The following is a 16,015-nucleotide window of genomic DNA, read 5'->3' on the forward strand; positions in this document are numbered from 1 at the left end:
CTTTGTGCATTTTCGTGCTGTTTGCACTGTGAGTAGTTACCAAAGCCCCGTGTAAAAAAAAAAAAAAGGAAATGTTTTAATGGCTTTCAGAACACTAACTTTCAAGGTTTTTGTTTTAACTGGATTTATCGCCTTGCTGGTATCTTTCTCGCTACCCCTCCTCCAGCCTCCCTCTCTGCCTCACCCATCTCCTTCTATGGGGTCGGGGAGATTTGTCCTTTTGAAGTCAGTGGGAGTTCCAGACCCTATCAGTTCAAAGATAAAGAACATGGGAGTAAACTGGACCAAGATTTTTCTCACCCTCTCTAAGGAAAAACATTCCGGCCTGAGTTCTTGCTAAAGTGGAATTCCTCACGGCAAAGGCATGGTGAGCGGACTTTTCACTCCCAATAAGGAAAAGGGTAGACTTTTCCTCTGGGTGACTCTGGTGACGGTAAGGAATACAGAATCAGATAACTTCAGGAAGACGTTTTTTCCACCCAGGGCAAACCCCCCCCCCTCCCCCATCACCCCACCAGCAACTGCTGGGGACATAGGAGTGAAAATCATTGTCAGGTGCCCCTCACCGCAGGGACCTGCATCCGTGCTTTTATTCAGCAGTTCTTGGGACCTCATTATTAAGGGGGTTTGCGGACAGTTTGAAATTGAATTTGAACCACTTCCTGCACATTGCATCCAAGCCACGTGATGCTGCGTCCCGTGGGAACCTTTTTCTGTACACAGTGTGCCCGGCGCGGGAGGGCGGGGACGCTGTGCCTTTCACAAAGGGAGGATGTCTTCGCGCCAAACAGTCCCAGGAATAAATCGGTGTGCTTTTTCATTACGAAAGGAAGATGTTCTGTCTCAAGCAATATATTTGTTCTCCAAATGCTCACCTAAAAGTATAAGAGAAATAAATTAGTAAGCCTGAAAAAAAACTATAAACCAAGAAACTGTAGAAAAGAACTAGACACTAAGAACTCTGTTTCTCATAACTTTTGGAGGCTCCTCTTCCTCCAGGGTTACTGTCTGCAATGTAGGCAGTCCCCCCACGTCCCCCCACGTCCCCCCACGTCCCTCTTCTCAGCCCTTGTCTCTGGCTCTTCCTGTCCTCTCTCCTCTTTTCCCCTTTGGGTGGCTCCTGGGACGACTCCCAAATCTAGATTGCTGACCTGCCCGTTCACACCCCTTGAACCACCACTGAGTGCCTCTCAGCTGTCACAGCACTGGCCAAGAGAGCTTTCTGTGGAGATGAACTCTTGTTTCTGCACTGCCTGATACGATAGCTCTTTACCTTTAAATTAATCAACATGAAATACCATTGGAAATTCAGTCCCTCCGTCCCATTAGCCACGTTTCAGGTGCTCCGTAACCTCGCGGGGCTGGTGGCTGTTGGATTGGACACCACAGAGCTTGAGCATTTTTGCTTGTTACCTTTTCTATGGCATTTTATTAGCTGCGGGTCCCTGGGCAAACTACCCAATGTCTCTGAGGCTCAATTTTGTCATCTGCAAAATGGGACTGAGAACAACTCCTGACAATTCGGCAAGTAGTAGTTACAAGACAGTTAGCATAGCACATACTGAACAGGCTTTTAAAAAAAGTATTGGCCCTGGCAGTGTGGCTCAGTGGTTAAGAGCATCATCCATGCACTGCAGGGATTTCCAGTCAGGGCACATGCCCAGGTTGTGGGTTTGATCCCTGGTCAGGCCCTTATAGGAAGTAATCGATCGATGTTTCTCTCTCTCCCTCCTCTCCCCCCCCCCCCCCCCCCCCCTGTAGAAGCAATGAAAATTTCATATCCTTGGGTTAGGATTTAAAAAAAATTATGGATACGTTTCCCTTATCTCTTTTCTAATATTAACTTCTAGATATCTGTCTGAAGCTTAGGTCATGTGAACACTCATTAAGGGGTGGGACAGTTGCCACTTTGTAGGGACACCTAAGAACACCGGGGTCTAAGCTGTAGGCCAGTGGGGTTTGGGTATTGGAAAAGTACTGAGCACTCCTCTCTCAGGAGGGTTCACACAAGAGAGCTCTGCACGCTCTAACAAGGTTCTGTCGGGGTGCTCGGAATTATTTTAGTCAGGGCGTCGGCCTTGTTCCTTCCCAGGACATAATGAGGGGAGAAGAATCCCCACAAGGCTAGCATCCATAGCGGCATTGAGAGGTGTCGTGTCTGCTTCTGCTTCTCTGTAGATACTGGCGGGGAGGGGGGTGGCTTGGTTTGCATGCATGACCCTGATGAGGCTTCGTGGGCGTTAGAAATGGCCTGGCTTTGGGGTGCAGAGGTGTCTAGGGCTTTCAGTCCATCAACAGGAAGCCCTCTGGCGTGGACCAGTCCTGCACGCTCATCAAGCACCGAGTTTAAAGGGGGCTTTGCATGGTTTATATCCTGGCTGCAATCCATTAAAGCTTTAATTACACTAATTAGGGATTTGGGATAATCAGGTTGGCCAGACTGGAACGGGGGCCTGCACTCTCTGTGAAAAAAGCTCTGCTAAATAAACCAGCAGGATAAACAGAATTGAGGGGCACATGCATTTCTGGGAAACAGCTGATGCTCAGGATTAGTGCCTTGCTTTTGGCGTACAAATGAAGGCTGCTCGTTGTAAATCAGCAGAAGGCCTGGAAGCCCCTCCAAGAAACACTTCATTAGCAGTTAAGTACAGTGACATTCTTCAGAATTTTAAACACACGTACATACACACACCCTGAGTTTGTGTGTGTGCGTGTGTGTGCGTGTGTGTGTGTGTGTGTCAAGTAACCTGTAAATTTCCAGTTTGCGGTGGAACCTGTGGGGGAGGGTACGTAGGGGACCTTGTAAAACACAAATTCATTTCAAAGCCATATTGAACAGTAGTTTTGTGTTATTCCTTTTTCTCCCCTAATTTTAAGGACACCAGAGGTACCATAATAACATTCAAAGCAGTACACCATTTGATGTTACAGCCCCCGTAGTTGAAAGAGTTGGGAAGTATCAGCTCAGACCTTCCAAATTAATAAACCTTTACAGTGTCATTCAATAATACACATTCTGAGTGATAGCACTCACGTATTTCCAGCATTGTAGTTTAGCTCTGTGTGTGTGCGTGTTTGTGTGTGTGTCAGAGAGAGAAAGAGACGCTACAGTTAATGTTAATAACCAAATTAGTCAATTTTGGCTCTACGAGGCATTTCCCAGGATTTATGATGAAAATTTTCCCCTTTACTCTTCTTCCATTTTTTATTCCTACGTATTTTTCAAGTGATTGTGGGAACACAGGATGAGAAACACATGAACAATCATGGCCTAAAGAGGGAGGAGGTGGGGGGAAAGTTTAAACAAAATGGCAAAAGGTTGATAACTTGGAAATTCAACATACTGATCTCTCTGGCTTTGTGTACTTTGGAAATGGTCTCTAGTATAAAATTTAAATTATCACTGCCTCAGTGCCCTCATCTCTCACCCAACGTTTACACCCAGTTTACAGTTTTCCAGATATCTTTAGGATCCACAAACGCGTGGGGTAACTCGGGAAGAAGTTCACATCCCTTTGATTTAAAAAAAAAAAAAGATTATTCAGCCCTCAGATGTGTGTGCCAAATACCAGAACACGTTTACCAGGTGCCAGCCTCCTGGGAAACAGGGAATACCAAACCCTTTAGTCCAGAGGCAGCTTAACTGAATTCCTGTTGAGGGAAAATCACTTTGAATAAAATCAGTTCCCAAGGCCCATGAAACCTGAAGGCTGTAAGCTTGTGACATGTATGTTGTGAAGAGACAGCCCATGTACAGATTGGCTTTGCCCCCAAAAGAGTTTCACTGCCTAAATGGATGAATCATTGAACGGAAAACACTGTTGGCTCCACTCAGTTCCTAAACGGTGCTAATCTCCTGGTTTCTCCTCTGTGTACAAGTGAGTCACATGTACACCAAAATAAATTTGGATGGGCAGGTAGCCTTGTAATTGTGTTGATGAATACATGCACCTATTGGAATGTGTTTCGTGGGGACAGCCCTGGCCTTGGACATAGCGTTCTCTCTGGTACCATGTGTATTATCCGCCATCTTTGCTCCCTAATTCTCTGAAAATGGACAAAGTATGTACCAGTTGAGTTGGGAAATGGCTACCCTGGGATATTTGTAGAGGTATCAGTGGATTGGTGGGGGATAGGCGTGGGGGGGGGGGGGGAGTGGTGCATCTCTAAGTCAGGGATGACAACTTTCAGCTATGTATCACCTTAGTCAGTGGGTGTGGCATTGTAGGGTGTGGTGATGAGGAGGGTGCTAAGGCTGAATCCATAAGCACCACAGGCGAGTGCCATGACGGATTTGTGATGGCCGTCTCGAGCAGAGTGGGTTATGAGTGGCTCTAGAGGCACTCTGTGTGCCATCCCTGGCATAAACAAACCCTACCTGTTTGAGATCTCCTCTGACATCGAGTCCTCTAACATTAACCAGAGCCCTCCAGTGTGCCCCGTACCCCAGTGCTAGATTCACTTGGAGTCACTTGTCCTTCCTAAACGTTGACCGCCACCCAGCCGACCTGGTCAGAAGAGCTCGCCTCAGTGGACCGTCGTGGCAGCATCCGAGAAGTGCTTTTCTCTGGGAACAGAGGCTTTGATCCCAGGCGTAGATATCTGTCTAAGTCGGTGGTTCCCAGCGTGGGGCACACGCCCCACAGTGGGGGCAATTTGATTTTTAAGGGGGGCAATTCGAGAATGAGTTATTAACAGTGAATTTTTTGCATTTCTTATGGTCCTAGGGCAGTGTTTCTCAACCTTTCTAATGCCGCGACCCACGACCCACAGGTTGAGAACCGTTGCTGTAGAGCCTAAGACCATCGGAAAACACAGATATTTACATTACGGTTCATAACAGTAGCAAAATGACAGTGATGAATTAGCAACGAAAATAATTTTATGGTTGGGGGTCACCACAACATGAGGAACTGTATTAAAGGGTCGCGGCATTAGAAAGGTTGAGAACCACTGTCCTAGGGCCTCATACACAGTATATAAACATATAGTGTGACATTTAAGCATTTCAGTTCTCTATTATATGTTTTGAAACATTGTTTGCTATTTTTTCATACCACTTCATGTCATTATTATTTTTTAAACAATTTCTTAGCGGTTTCTTCCTCGGTACTTCAACTGTCCTTTGGTTCTTTTATTTTTCTCTTTCATGGGCGCCATGTTCTTTGGAAGCTTGTTTAGACCAAGTTAATGGCCTTTTAGGCTTCCTCCACCTGAACAGTTTACTTTTTGAATAATAAGAATTGTATGTCATGGAATCGGGGAGGGGATTTTAGAGATACTTCGGTGGGGCATGGCTGGGAACCACTGATCTAAGTCCATCTGTGGACCACATCGGTTTCACCCACAAGTAACATCTTATGTAGGAATTACCAGTCAGATGGCTGTTGCATTTTTAACCTAGGTGGGAGTCAGGAGCATAGAGCCAACACCAGTGGAAATACCAAGACTCGGAGTAGCCTCCTGACATATGTGGGAATATTGCTGAGCCAACTGCTTTTCATGTGTTTATCTAATAAGATCTTGACAAATCCCCACGGAAGTAGGTGTTAGGGTTACCTCTGTTTTGAAAATGAGAATCCCTAGACTATAGAGGGTAAACAATTTGTTCGAGCTCGAATACCTCGTAAGTCAGATGAGGAGTTTGTCTCTAGAACCTGGACTCTTAACTGCCAGACTACGTTCAGAGCCACTAATGATACTGGCACAAGAACTCCAGAGACTCTCAGTCTAATTTTTTTCTTGCGTTTTTAAGCTTCTCCCAGCTTATGGGGAGAGTTAAGCATCATCTCATTAGCAGTTTACATGGAAACCTCAAATAACTCATTTCATTTACTTCCAGAGGAGGCAAAACAAGAAAAGCTCAAAAGCTATTTGTAGGCTTGTACCACAAAACCTCATAAAATGCAACTTCTTTGCTTTGTTCATTGGTTTTTACACGGATGTCAAATTAGCAATGAAAACCATGTGTAAGAAATGGCCAGCGTTATTCCTAATTAGATGAGAGTAGAAAGGGGATGGAAAGGATGGTAGAGAGTTGCCAAGAGGGCTATTTCAGTTGGCCTCCAAACCAAAGATTTGTGGGTGTAGTTTTCAGAAGTGGTTTTTCTTCTTGGCATTGAGCATGAAAAAAGACCCTGGTTTACTCTAGCCAGGCTAAAGTAAATCAAAATTAATTGCCTCACTGATAATTTATGCTGACCTGCGGCTTAAAATAGTGGTTGCTGGCATCTGAACCAGAGCTTTCATTAGGATAGATTAACTATATCATTCCTTTGCTGTGAGAAAATGCCCGGTATTTATTGGGAATACACAAAGTCGTGATATTCAGGAATGGGATTTTGTTCATTATTGCAGTTATTCCACTCCATGCACGAATTTCATATGAGTGCTAAAATTCTGGAAAAGAGATTATTGGGTTAAAAAAAAAAAAAAAAGTTATTCCAAAGTACTATTCACAGAATAGTTGCTAGTCTTTGAATGGTGCTGTTCATGAGTGTGTTTCTGTTGGTCTGCAGTCCCCAAGTGGCCTGGGGGTTGTGAGACCAGGGAGCAGAAAGCACCCAGCACCCACCCTGCTGTGTGCGCTTCCCTCGGGAGGATCCTGGCTCCTCTCACCTCCCCCAGCTCTTGGAAAGAAGCAGCTACTGGATGTGGGTGCTTTCGTATTTGCCGTCTTTCAGTCGGCCCAGAACATTGCAAATGATTCCTCCTAAACGTAATAGTTCCATTTTGGTCAACGTTCTTAAAACTCAATTTTTAGCCATGGCAATGATAGGAAATAAAGTTGGATATTTTTAATAACTTGGAACTGGAGAATAATTATAAGCAATATATTATGATAAATATTTTACAATGTACAGAGGTGATTACAAAATAATGATAAAATTCTATATTTTAGTTTCTCTGCACCTCAAAACTAATTTAAGTAAAATGCTTCCTGTCTTGTTCTATCTCTATATATATAAAAGCCTAAGTGACCATTACAACCAGATGACTGGACAACCAGCCGGTAGCTATGACACGCACTGACCACCAGAGGGCAGACACTCAATGCAGGAGCTGCCCCTGGTGGTCAGTGCACTTCCACAGCCAACCTCCCACAGCCGGCCAACCTCCCACGGTCCCTCCCCCTGGCCGATCTGCCCCAATCAGCCCCAATCACCGGCCAGGCTGAGGGACCTCATCCATGTACGAATTCATGCACCGGGCCTCTAGTTATTATCATAATCTCAGAATGAAGAAGTCTTTCTCAAGAAAGGATTATTTTACTCCAAGATTATGTCTATCCCATATTTTTTTATCTTAATTGTTGAAAGTACTACATATGTCCCCATCTTTCCCCCATTGAGCTTTTTTAGCCCGACCATACCCCCTGCCAAATGGTTTTCTTTTTAGTGAGAGACTAGTAATGGAAGATAGTGAGTAACCCAAAATTAATACTGTGTTCCTGGAGGAATTGATAAGCTTTGCTCCACCATCAAAGACGTGAAAGGTGTAGGAACAGTGATTCTTATCACATCCTCACTCAGTTTGTCTCTTTGGACTGTGCAGATGACAGGTGGGTCTTGGAGAATGACAGAGGATTATCATAAAGGTAGTTAGGTGGTGGGAGACTCCATCTGTAGCCTGTTCCAGATGTGGTTCCTTCACTGGATCTAAAGAACACATCCCCTAGAATCAGTATGCAGCTAGTAACCTGGGTGAATGTCTTTATACCTGTCAGTAAAGACCACCAGAGGTTCGATAAGGTGCACCACTAGGCAATAAAAATTGGCAATCCAATGTTAGTTATTAAATAAGCATTTTTAAGAGTTTTATAATATCCAAGCTATAGTATACTATAAAGAATGTAAATTAACTGTAGCTCCCCTTAAAAAAAAAAAAAGAAATAAAATATGATTGTCAAGAGAGTAGATAAGACAAAGATCACCTCTTATCTTTTTTTTCTTACCCTCTTCTCTTTTCTCGTCTCCCTGTCCCCAAAATAAAGTGAACATTTACAAGCAACCTTAGCTACAAGATTTGATGTGAAATTGGCTTGTCCTCATGTTCGTTTATACTGAGCAAATTAGACCAGAACTCCTATAAGTCCAGGAAATATATCCTTTTGGGAAGGGGGGCGGGGTTAGATATAAACTTAGTAAGGAAAGGCTAAAAGAAAACAAAAATAATGTCTCAGTGCAAGAAATCTGTCAGTTTTGGTTTGGTACCCAAGCACAACATTCAGTTCATTGGCTGGGTACTTCACAAGTTATGCCCACAGCCCACGTGAATATCATGAAACTCACACAACATAAAATCCCTTCCAAGCTAAGTGCCAAGCTGATCTGATCAGGCGGTGTGGGTTTTTCCTGGTGCTGCTTTTGGTTTTATTATTTAGCACTAAAATTTTAACAGCAACATGTTGAAAGAGGCTCAGCGTTCCGGTGACACTGCAAAGATTTTTATGGAGCTTCCAAACCCACCCCACAGGCCTCAGACCATGAAGTCAAAAATAGCTCCGGACGAGCAGTGAAACATGATTGTTCGAAACATTACTAGAAACGTTCCGGAATCAGTGCTAACTTTTCTTCTGTCTCCTGAAAAGAAGAGCACTTATGAAGTTCCCACATCACCAGACAAGGCCCCCGCTGTCAACAACGGGGCGCCGACACGGGGTTCCTCCCCTGGCCCTCTCAGGTGACGTTTCCCTGGCGAGCTGTTTTCACCAGATACCCCCTCAGCTTCACTGTGGCTTTAAGTTGCTGCTAAAACAAGAAGACCCACCCCATGAATTTATTAGCAGGTGCGCGTTCTGAAAGCCACCATTACTTTGAGACCTAGAGCAGCCAGACACTCTGACATGTGGGCCACACATGAGCGCACGCTGAAATGGACCCATGATTCCCACGGCCGTTCCCCCAGCCTCTGTCCCAGTGATCTGCGAGTTGTTTTGCTTCCTCGCTGGCTTTCTGTCCGTCCTCGTCCTGGGTTGCATGTAGTAGTAGTCAGAGGAGAGAGCGATCCACCATGCACAGGTTGGACTCTACCGGGAAGATGATTGTGTTCTGGAGCGAGGCGTTACCAGGTCTGAGAGTGCCCGGAATCTCACGGTCTACCGGCCAGCTCCCGGCAGCTTCCTTCAAAGGCCGTGTGGGTTGCACAAACTTGTTTTCACTGAAAAATGGCAATGCCCAAAGGGCCACTGAAAAGGCAGAACCAAGCCTTTGAACTTGAGATGAAGCCGTAGGATGTGGAGCTTTGTGCAGAGGTCTGGCTGTGGACCACGTGGGAACCTGAGCAGCCTGTGGGTCTCTCCAGTCGGGGCCAGGCCTGAACTGCTCAGACCGCTTTCTGTCAGCTCGCTGCGTGGACCGTCGCCCAGGGTCCGCCCTGCCCTAAAGGCCTTCTACACTTTGGTCCTTCTTCCAAGAGTCAAGGCAAAGAAGTAAAGAAGAGGAGGTGTGTGGGTTTACAGGTGGCCCCCAGCATGCTGTCCCCAAGGAGAGAACCTTCTGTCTGTATTCCAGCTGCCTTCTTGGGTTTACTGTGCTTACAGTGGGAGTTAATAAATGCACACAGAAGCACGAAAGGCGGCTCTTTGCTTTCTGAACAGCCAAACTCCTGAGGGCAGTACTTATCCTGCTACCCAGTGATTCAGCTCCGAAGAAACCAAATGGCGGATGTCAGTCAGTGCTGGAGATGAAGCATTTGTGATTTAGGATTTCCAGAACAAGTGTTGTGGGTATCCATCATGTAATAGGAGCCTTACATTTGTCAAGCAGGATGTGCCAGGCCCTGTTCCAGGTGCTTCATGTGCATCGACTCAGTCTTCCCCACAGCTCCAAGTCCGGCCCCGTGGTTGTCATCGCGGAGAAGTGAGAAAGCTGAGGCACAGAAAGGTCAATCACATGCCCAAGGTCACACAGCTGGAGAGCATAGAGCAGAGATGACAATTTATAAAATCTACCTCGAAAAACCACTGTCTCAACTGCTACTCGACTATTTCCATTCTGCAGGCCATGTCCTGTTAGCCGGTCAAGAAATCAGTGCGATGGTCATGACCAGGAGAGTTTGTGAAAATGAAATAGACTAGGAAACTATCAGCTCATATCACATGCGGTGAGGATGGTTTCGTGACATTTTGTTCCAGACGTTTCCATAAAATTCATCTTATCTTTGTGTCCAGATAGGTTTTGTAATTCACAATTTGTCTGATTTCAGAAAGGTAACATGATACAAATACTTCACGTTACGAAACACTCCCTGCAGGACCGGAGGCGTCCTCTGTAATCAAACACATTAATATCTGTGCCGTGAAGCACATAAATAGTCACAGTAAATGCAATAAATAAAGTTGAAAGTCGTGTGTAAGTAATTCATGTCAGGGTCTGTCTCCCAATGAGTTTTACTGCCAAACTTGTAAGAAAATAAGTTTAGTTTTAGAGCTTTGGAGATGTCAGAATTGCAAATGCAGACCTGATTCTACATAGGTTTGTATAGCCTCCCAGTAGGGAAACATTTCTTATATTGGGTTGAGGTAAAAAAAAAAAGTCTGGAAAACACTGCATGATACTATTGCTGGAATCATTTTCCGTTGGGGGTGGAGAGGAATAGGGTGATATATTCCCTATATCCATAAACCCAAAGTTTTAACAAGCAGAAACCCAGGGCCAGAATGGGGAGGGGGTCTTCCGGAGGCCACCGCCTCCCCCTCCCAGAGCGAGGCCTGCCACGCAGCGCAGGCCCGGGGACCACACGCCTCTCGGAGTCCCGTAATAGCCACCCAGCCGCGCCACGCATCTCAGAGTCTGGATTCTTTTCAGGTGTTTGTGAGCGACACTCAGGTTGCGAGTGGTCACTTCCATCAGCGGCTTCCCCCCGCGGGACACGGGCCCAGGCGTCTGGCCGCAGCGTGCGGTGCCAGCGGGGGCTCTGGCCAGGCTCCCGCGGGTTCCCAGTTTCCCGAGGCTGTGGTGGAAGCTGGTCCCGCCCCGAGCGGCCGTTGACATTTCCCCCCGCGGTGTTACATTCGCGTTTCCACGTTTAACCTGTCAGACTGAGTGAGCGTTGCGGTCTGAGGATTTCAGAGATTTACAACCGAGTCTTGAAAATTTACTTAAGGAATATGTACTTCCCCAAGCAATAACAAATATTACTACAAATGACCATATTAAGTTAAAGTAACTTAGGCATTTCTGATTTGTAGGAAAGTTCAAATTAATCCTCGGCAGTCTCAGTTTCCAAACGCAAACACGGCTTTGCCCGGCCGCAGCTTTCCCAGCGGGTAGTCGGCAGTGAGCGAACCCTCAGGTGACGGGTTTTTCCTTAAGAATATTCAGTTTTCCCCTTTGTGGGAAAGTAATACTGGAAGGAAGAGACCCTGAAAAACCAGCCATCGTTGTATGTGGGAACCAGGAAAACGTCAAAGTTCTTTTTTTCTATAAACTGAGATGGATTATTTTTATAATTTTTAAAAAGCAATTTTGCCTTTCTTATCCATTCTTGATTCCTCCCCCGATTAGTGAGCAGGCAAGGAGCCTGGCTCAAATGCTTTTCTTCTTCAGTAAGAAAATAATAACTACAAAGTTAAAGTACTGGTGAGTGTTTGATAACTGGCTCTTGGGGAGAGGGAAAGCCCTGATTTGTAATATTTGCCGATTTCCCTAACCTCAGCCCTGTGAGGTCAGCACTCCCATTGCCCTGGTCCCCAGCAGGTGGTCCTCTCACATCGTGAACACTGAGACTCACAAGATGACCAGGGCCACGGTGGGCACTGGGTCTGTTCAGAGGGGTGGTGGGCTAGCCACAGCTGACAGCCAGGCAGTGTCCACCTCTGCGGAGTCCTGTGCAGGCAGTCTGTTCAGATGCAGAGTCAGATGGCCCTGGGGCAGGGGTGGGATGGGGGGTCGGGCTCTGTAACATTCCAGGGGCATGCTCCCAGTTCCCCACCGGGACATGTCTGGGACAAGGTCCCCATGCTGGAAGCCCAGGGTTCTGTCTTCCTATCATTTGCATGGACTTCTCCTTCCTCCCAGTCTAGGTGCGATGGACCAGTCTTGGATCGGTCTTACCCTGAGCAGCACAGTTGACATACGAGTATCTTAGCAGGGTACCCGATTAACCAAGGATCAAATTCTCCTGCAGAAAAGGAACAGATGTATGTCAACCCTTCACCTATAATTGTTAGTCCCATTTCACAGAAAATAACACTGAGGTTTAGAGAGGTTTCTCGGCTTGCCTCAATCACGTAGTCAGTAACCCAGCTGGGACTTGAACCCTGGCCCACTCCAAGTCCCATATTTTTCACCAAAATGTGAGATGTAGGTTTTTCGTCCTCTCCCACAGCATATCTGTGTTTATCTGACTATTTGAAAAGGAACTTGAACTCCTGCACTGAGAACTACTGGTCCTCCTGGAAGAGGCATACGCTCGGCCTGTGGTTTTGCCCACACTGCTAGCCCCACGTTGGGAAGCTCAGCACCAGCCGCTAGTAGAATAATAAAAGACAGCACTAGCTCCTTGCTCTTCTCTGAGAGCCCACATTTTGAGTGGAAGTTTATGGAGAGGGGATAAAAAGGCAGTTTTAAGAGCAGCAGAGCCATCTGAAAAGAAACGAGTACCTGCTACCGGGTGCAAACAATTCTGCTCTGCATTGTGCCTTTCCTTTTAAATCACCGCCATCCTGGAGCACCAATCCCAAGCGCTCAAGGCGAAGCATGTAGCTTTTACTGCAGTTCAGTTCTGCATATAAAATGCAGTTTATATATCTAGATTGTATTGCAGAAGCCATTCAAGAAATGTGCCATTCATGCTCCCGGTACAAAAGTAGGTGCTTTAAGACACCGTAACGATACTGTAATATTGTTTCATTGGGTGTTTGATCGACTCTCAGCTTTTACCAGGCATCGGAACTACCTGTTGATGTCCCGAAGTTCAGAACGTGAGGAAGACAAATGCTAGGGAGTTTTGTGGGCAGGATGTGAAATGGGTTGAGTGAAACAGCATGTTTAAGTGCAGTGGAATTTATGATGAATTGTATTGAAATAGTCAAAACACAATTGATGGACGGGGGCATGGTACGTAGAGGACTTGAGGGGTTGGTTATGTTCTGTTTTTAGCCTGGGCAGTGGGCACAGGTGCCTGTTTTATTACCCAGATGCTTTCAAACACTCAATACACTAGGCTTTCCATTGCAGTTTTCAAAAACGCAGTTGATAAAGTCTGCCTGCCAATAATACAGCCCGGCTGGCATGGCTCAGTGGTTGAGTATCGACCTATGAACCAGGAGGTCACAGTTTGATTCCCGGTCAGGACACATGCCTAGGTTGTGGCCTCAATCACCAGTGTGGGGCATGCAAGAGGCAGCCAATCAATGATTCCCATCATTGATGTTTCTATCTCTCTCTTTCCCTTCCTCTCTGAAATCAATAAAAATATATTTTTTAAATAATAATAATACAAAAAAGATACTTGCTCTTTAAGATATTTCATAGATTGTTTTGAATCTCATATTACATGAATTTATGAAATGTTAAGTTATGCAGTGAGGAAAGAACAGTTTGAATATTACTGTCCTAAGAGGAGAGTTGAAAGAATAATTTTGAAGTTCCCAAGATGAAATTGTCGGGAAAGGCCACCTTTGCCTTCGCGGGCAATAAAATCACAGCAGGAACAGATCGGCAGCGTGCACTTCCTCCTCGCACTGAGCTCCTCCCTTCCTCTTGAATGCGCCTGGGCTGGCTGATTCGGTCGTTCCGTAAATGCTTGCTGACATGGGCCTGCAGAGTGCTAGCAACCACCGTGGGGACTGGGTCCTTCCCTTCAGCTGGTGGCTGTGGAGACAAGGCCTTCCGTCAGTTAAAAACATTAAAAAGCCCGAAGGACAATATGAGAACTCGGAGTCAGACACAAGAGTCCGTTTTCATGTGACCATGATGCTAACCTACCTACCAAGAGAGCCCTCTCTCCCGGGGAGCGGCTGGGAGCTTGGGGACGGGCCGGCTTTCTGAGGCTGAAGGAGAGAGAGGACCTCCCCAGAGAGGACAGGGCTTGTCACTGACGCCCTGCTGTGGGTGCAGGTGGGATCTGTGGGTGCGTTCCCCACAAGGAGGGTTTGCCTGGGGAAGAAATGGGCCTGACTTGGAGGGGCCTTCAACCAGCCAGCTAGCAGATGCTTTCATCGTGTCGGAAAACGGGTTCTGTTGTGAGCTTTGAGGGGGGGACAGACCTGTGAACAAGCCCCTTTCCCAGGAGGGGGCATCTGTCAGACTCGGGGTCACTGTCGTAGTCCTCCTGCTCTGTAAATGGCCCAGTCACTCACCCGCCCTTGTCCCTTCAGATTCATGACCGACGCTGCCCGCCGGGAGCAGGAGTCCCTCAAGAAGAAGATCCAGCCGAAGCTCTCGCTGACCTTGTCCAGCTCCGTGTCTCGGGGGAATGTGTCCACGCCGCCGCGCCACAGCAGTGGAAGCCTTACTCCCCCCGTGACCCCGCCCATCACGCCCTCCTCTTCGTTCCGCAGCAGCACCCCGACAGGTGAGTGGCTTGGCTCTACCCCCTGGTGAAGAGTGAGTGTGAGTGTGAGTGTGTGTGTGTGTGTGTGTGTGTGTGTGTGAGTGTGTGTGTGTGTGTGTGTGTGTGTGTGTGATGTGTGTGTGTGATGTGTGATGTGTGCTGGGGGCCAGGGATAGGTGGTGATTCAGAACCACCTGTTTTACCCTTTACTAGTCCGGGTAGAGTTTGTTGGTTCATTCATCTACTTATGATTGAAGAAATATTTGCGAATCACTGTTTATCACATGTATGCGGTAATGGATTTATACTTTTTATGCCCTTACCATGTCCTATGTGCAAGGGGTTGGATGGCTTGGGTTTGTGCAGGTGGAGGAGTTGACAAACAAGATGGCCATGTGTTGTGTGTTGGTTATTGTTGAAGCTGCATGATGAGTGCGTAGGGGTTCAGGACATTAGTCTCCCAGTCTTTGCTTCTGGAAAATAGTTCCCACAATAAAATGAGTATTATAAGAATATTTAGAGAGCCTCCCTGCGCCAGGCAAAGGAGACCCGTTCCCGTCCCGAAGAGCTTGGGCCTCGTGGAAGATGTTGGCCTTCTAGGGGGCCCACAAGCACCCTCTTGTCTTCCCCTCCCCAAAGTGCAAGGCACTGAAAAATAAAACAGCAGTCAGAGGTGAAGTTCAAAATCAAGTTTATTAGTGCAGAACGCTAACCTACTGGACGGAGCGTGGATTCGTAGCCATTGGGCTTCGTAGTAGGTCTCCCTGGGGTTTCACTTATTTCCTCAATCACCCTTCTGAGCTTACCTCACAGTGCGCACAGATCCGTGTGCACCCGGCCCTCCACTGAGCATGCGCCGTACTTCTCCCAATTCAGAGATCCACTGAGTCACTGCTCCCCGGGGGCAGGAGTGGGGAAAGATGGTAGAAAGAAGCTGGAAAGGTCTCGCCTTTTCTTTTTCCCATCTGAGAAGCAGGGAATATATCTTCCTTCTCCCCAGTTGGAGTATAGGCGCAGGTATTAACCAAATAAATGCACCAGTAACTATGACACTGCGACCATGACAAGCGCTCTGTGGAGGAACTCAGTGCTGTGAAAGCATCCAGAGAGAAGTCCCCTTGAATGATGAGTGGGAGGCAAGACGGTGACCACGGAGAGGAGGAGCAGCTGGGGGAAGGGACTCCCTAATGCGTGTGGGGAGATGCTGGGTTGAACGAAGGAAAACTGGTTTCCTTAAGGCAGGGCCTTCATATACATTGTTATTCTCCAGGGGGGCGGGATTTAGTAAAATCTCCCAAACTTAGTTGACTCTGATTCTGGGACCTCTTTTCCTAGGGGCATCTCGGGGGCTCCTGGTGGACCCCGTGTTCTGTCAGGGTTGGGCATTGTGGAGACAGGATCGGTGTCGGAGGCAGATAGGCCAGAGTTCCTACCTGAACAGCTCCCTTCACAAGTTACTAAGTACACGTTCCATAGAGTTCTGTGTTCGAGTCTAACGTGAGAGCCCCTGTACGCA

At 46.8% G+C, this 16,015-nt stretch overlaps 1 protein-coding gene across 1 annotated transcript in view; it reads left to right on the forward strand.

Moving 5' to 3' along the window:
- Window positions 1-16,015, forward strand: part of JAZF1 (JAZF zinc finger 1) — a 303,527-nt gene that overhangs the window by 244,954 nt on the left and 42,558 nt on the right. Inside the window, exon 4 of the mRNA XM_054726096.1 lies at window positions 14,324-14,520. Coding sequence (XP_054582071.1) covers window positions 14,324-14,520 — 197 coding nt within the window. The remainder of the gene's footprint in view (window positions 1-14,323; window positions 14,521-16,015) is intronic.

Source organism: Eptesicus fuscus, chromosome 14, assembly GCF_027574615.1.
Source record: "Eptesicus fuscus isolate TK198812 chromosome 14, DD_ASM_mEF_20220401, whole genome shotgun sequence".
Lineage (NCBI taxonomy): Eukaryota > Metazoa > Chordata > Mammalia > Chiroptera > Vespertilionidae > Eptesicus > Eptesicus fuscus.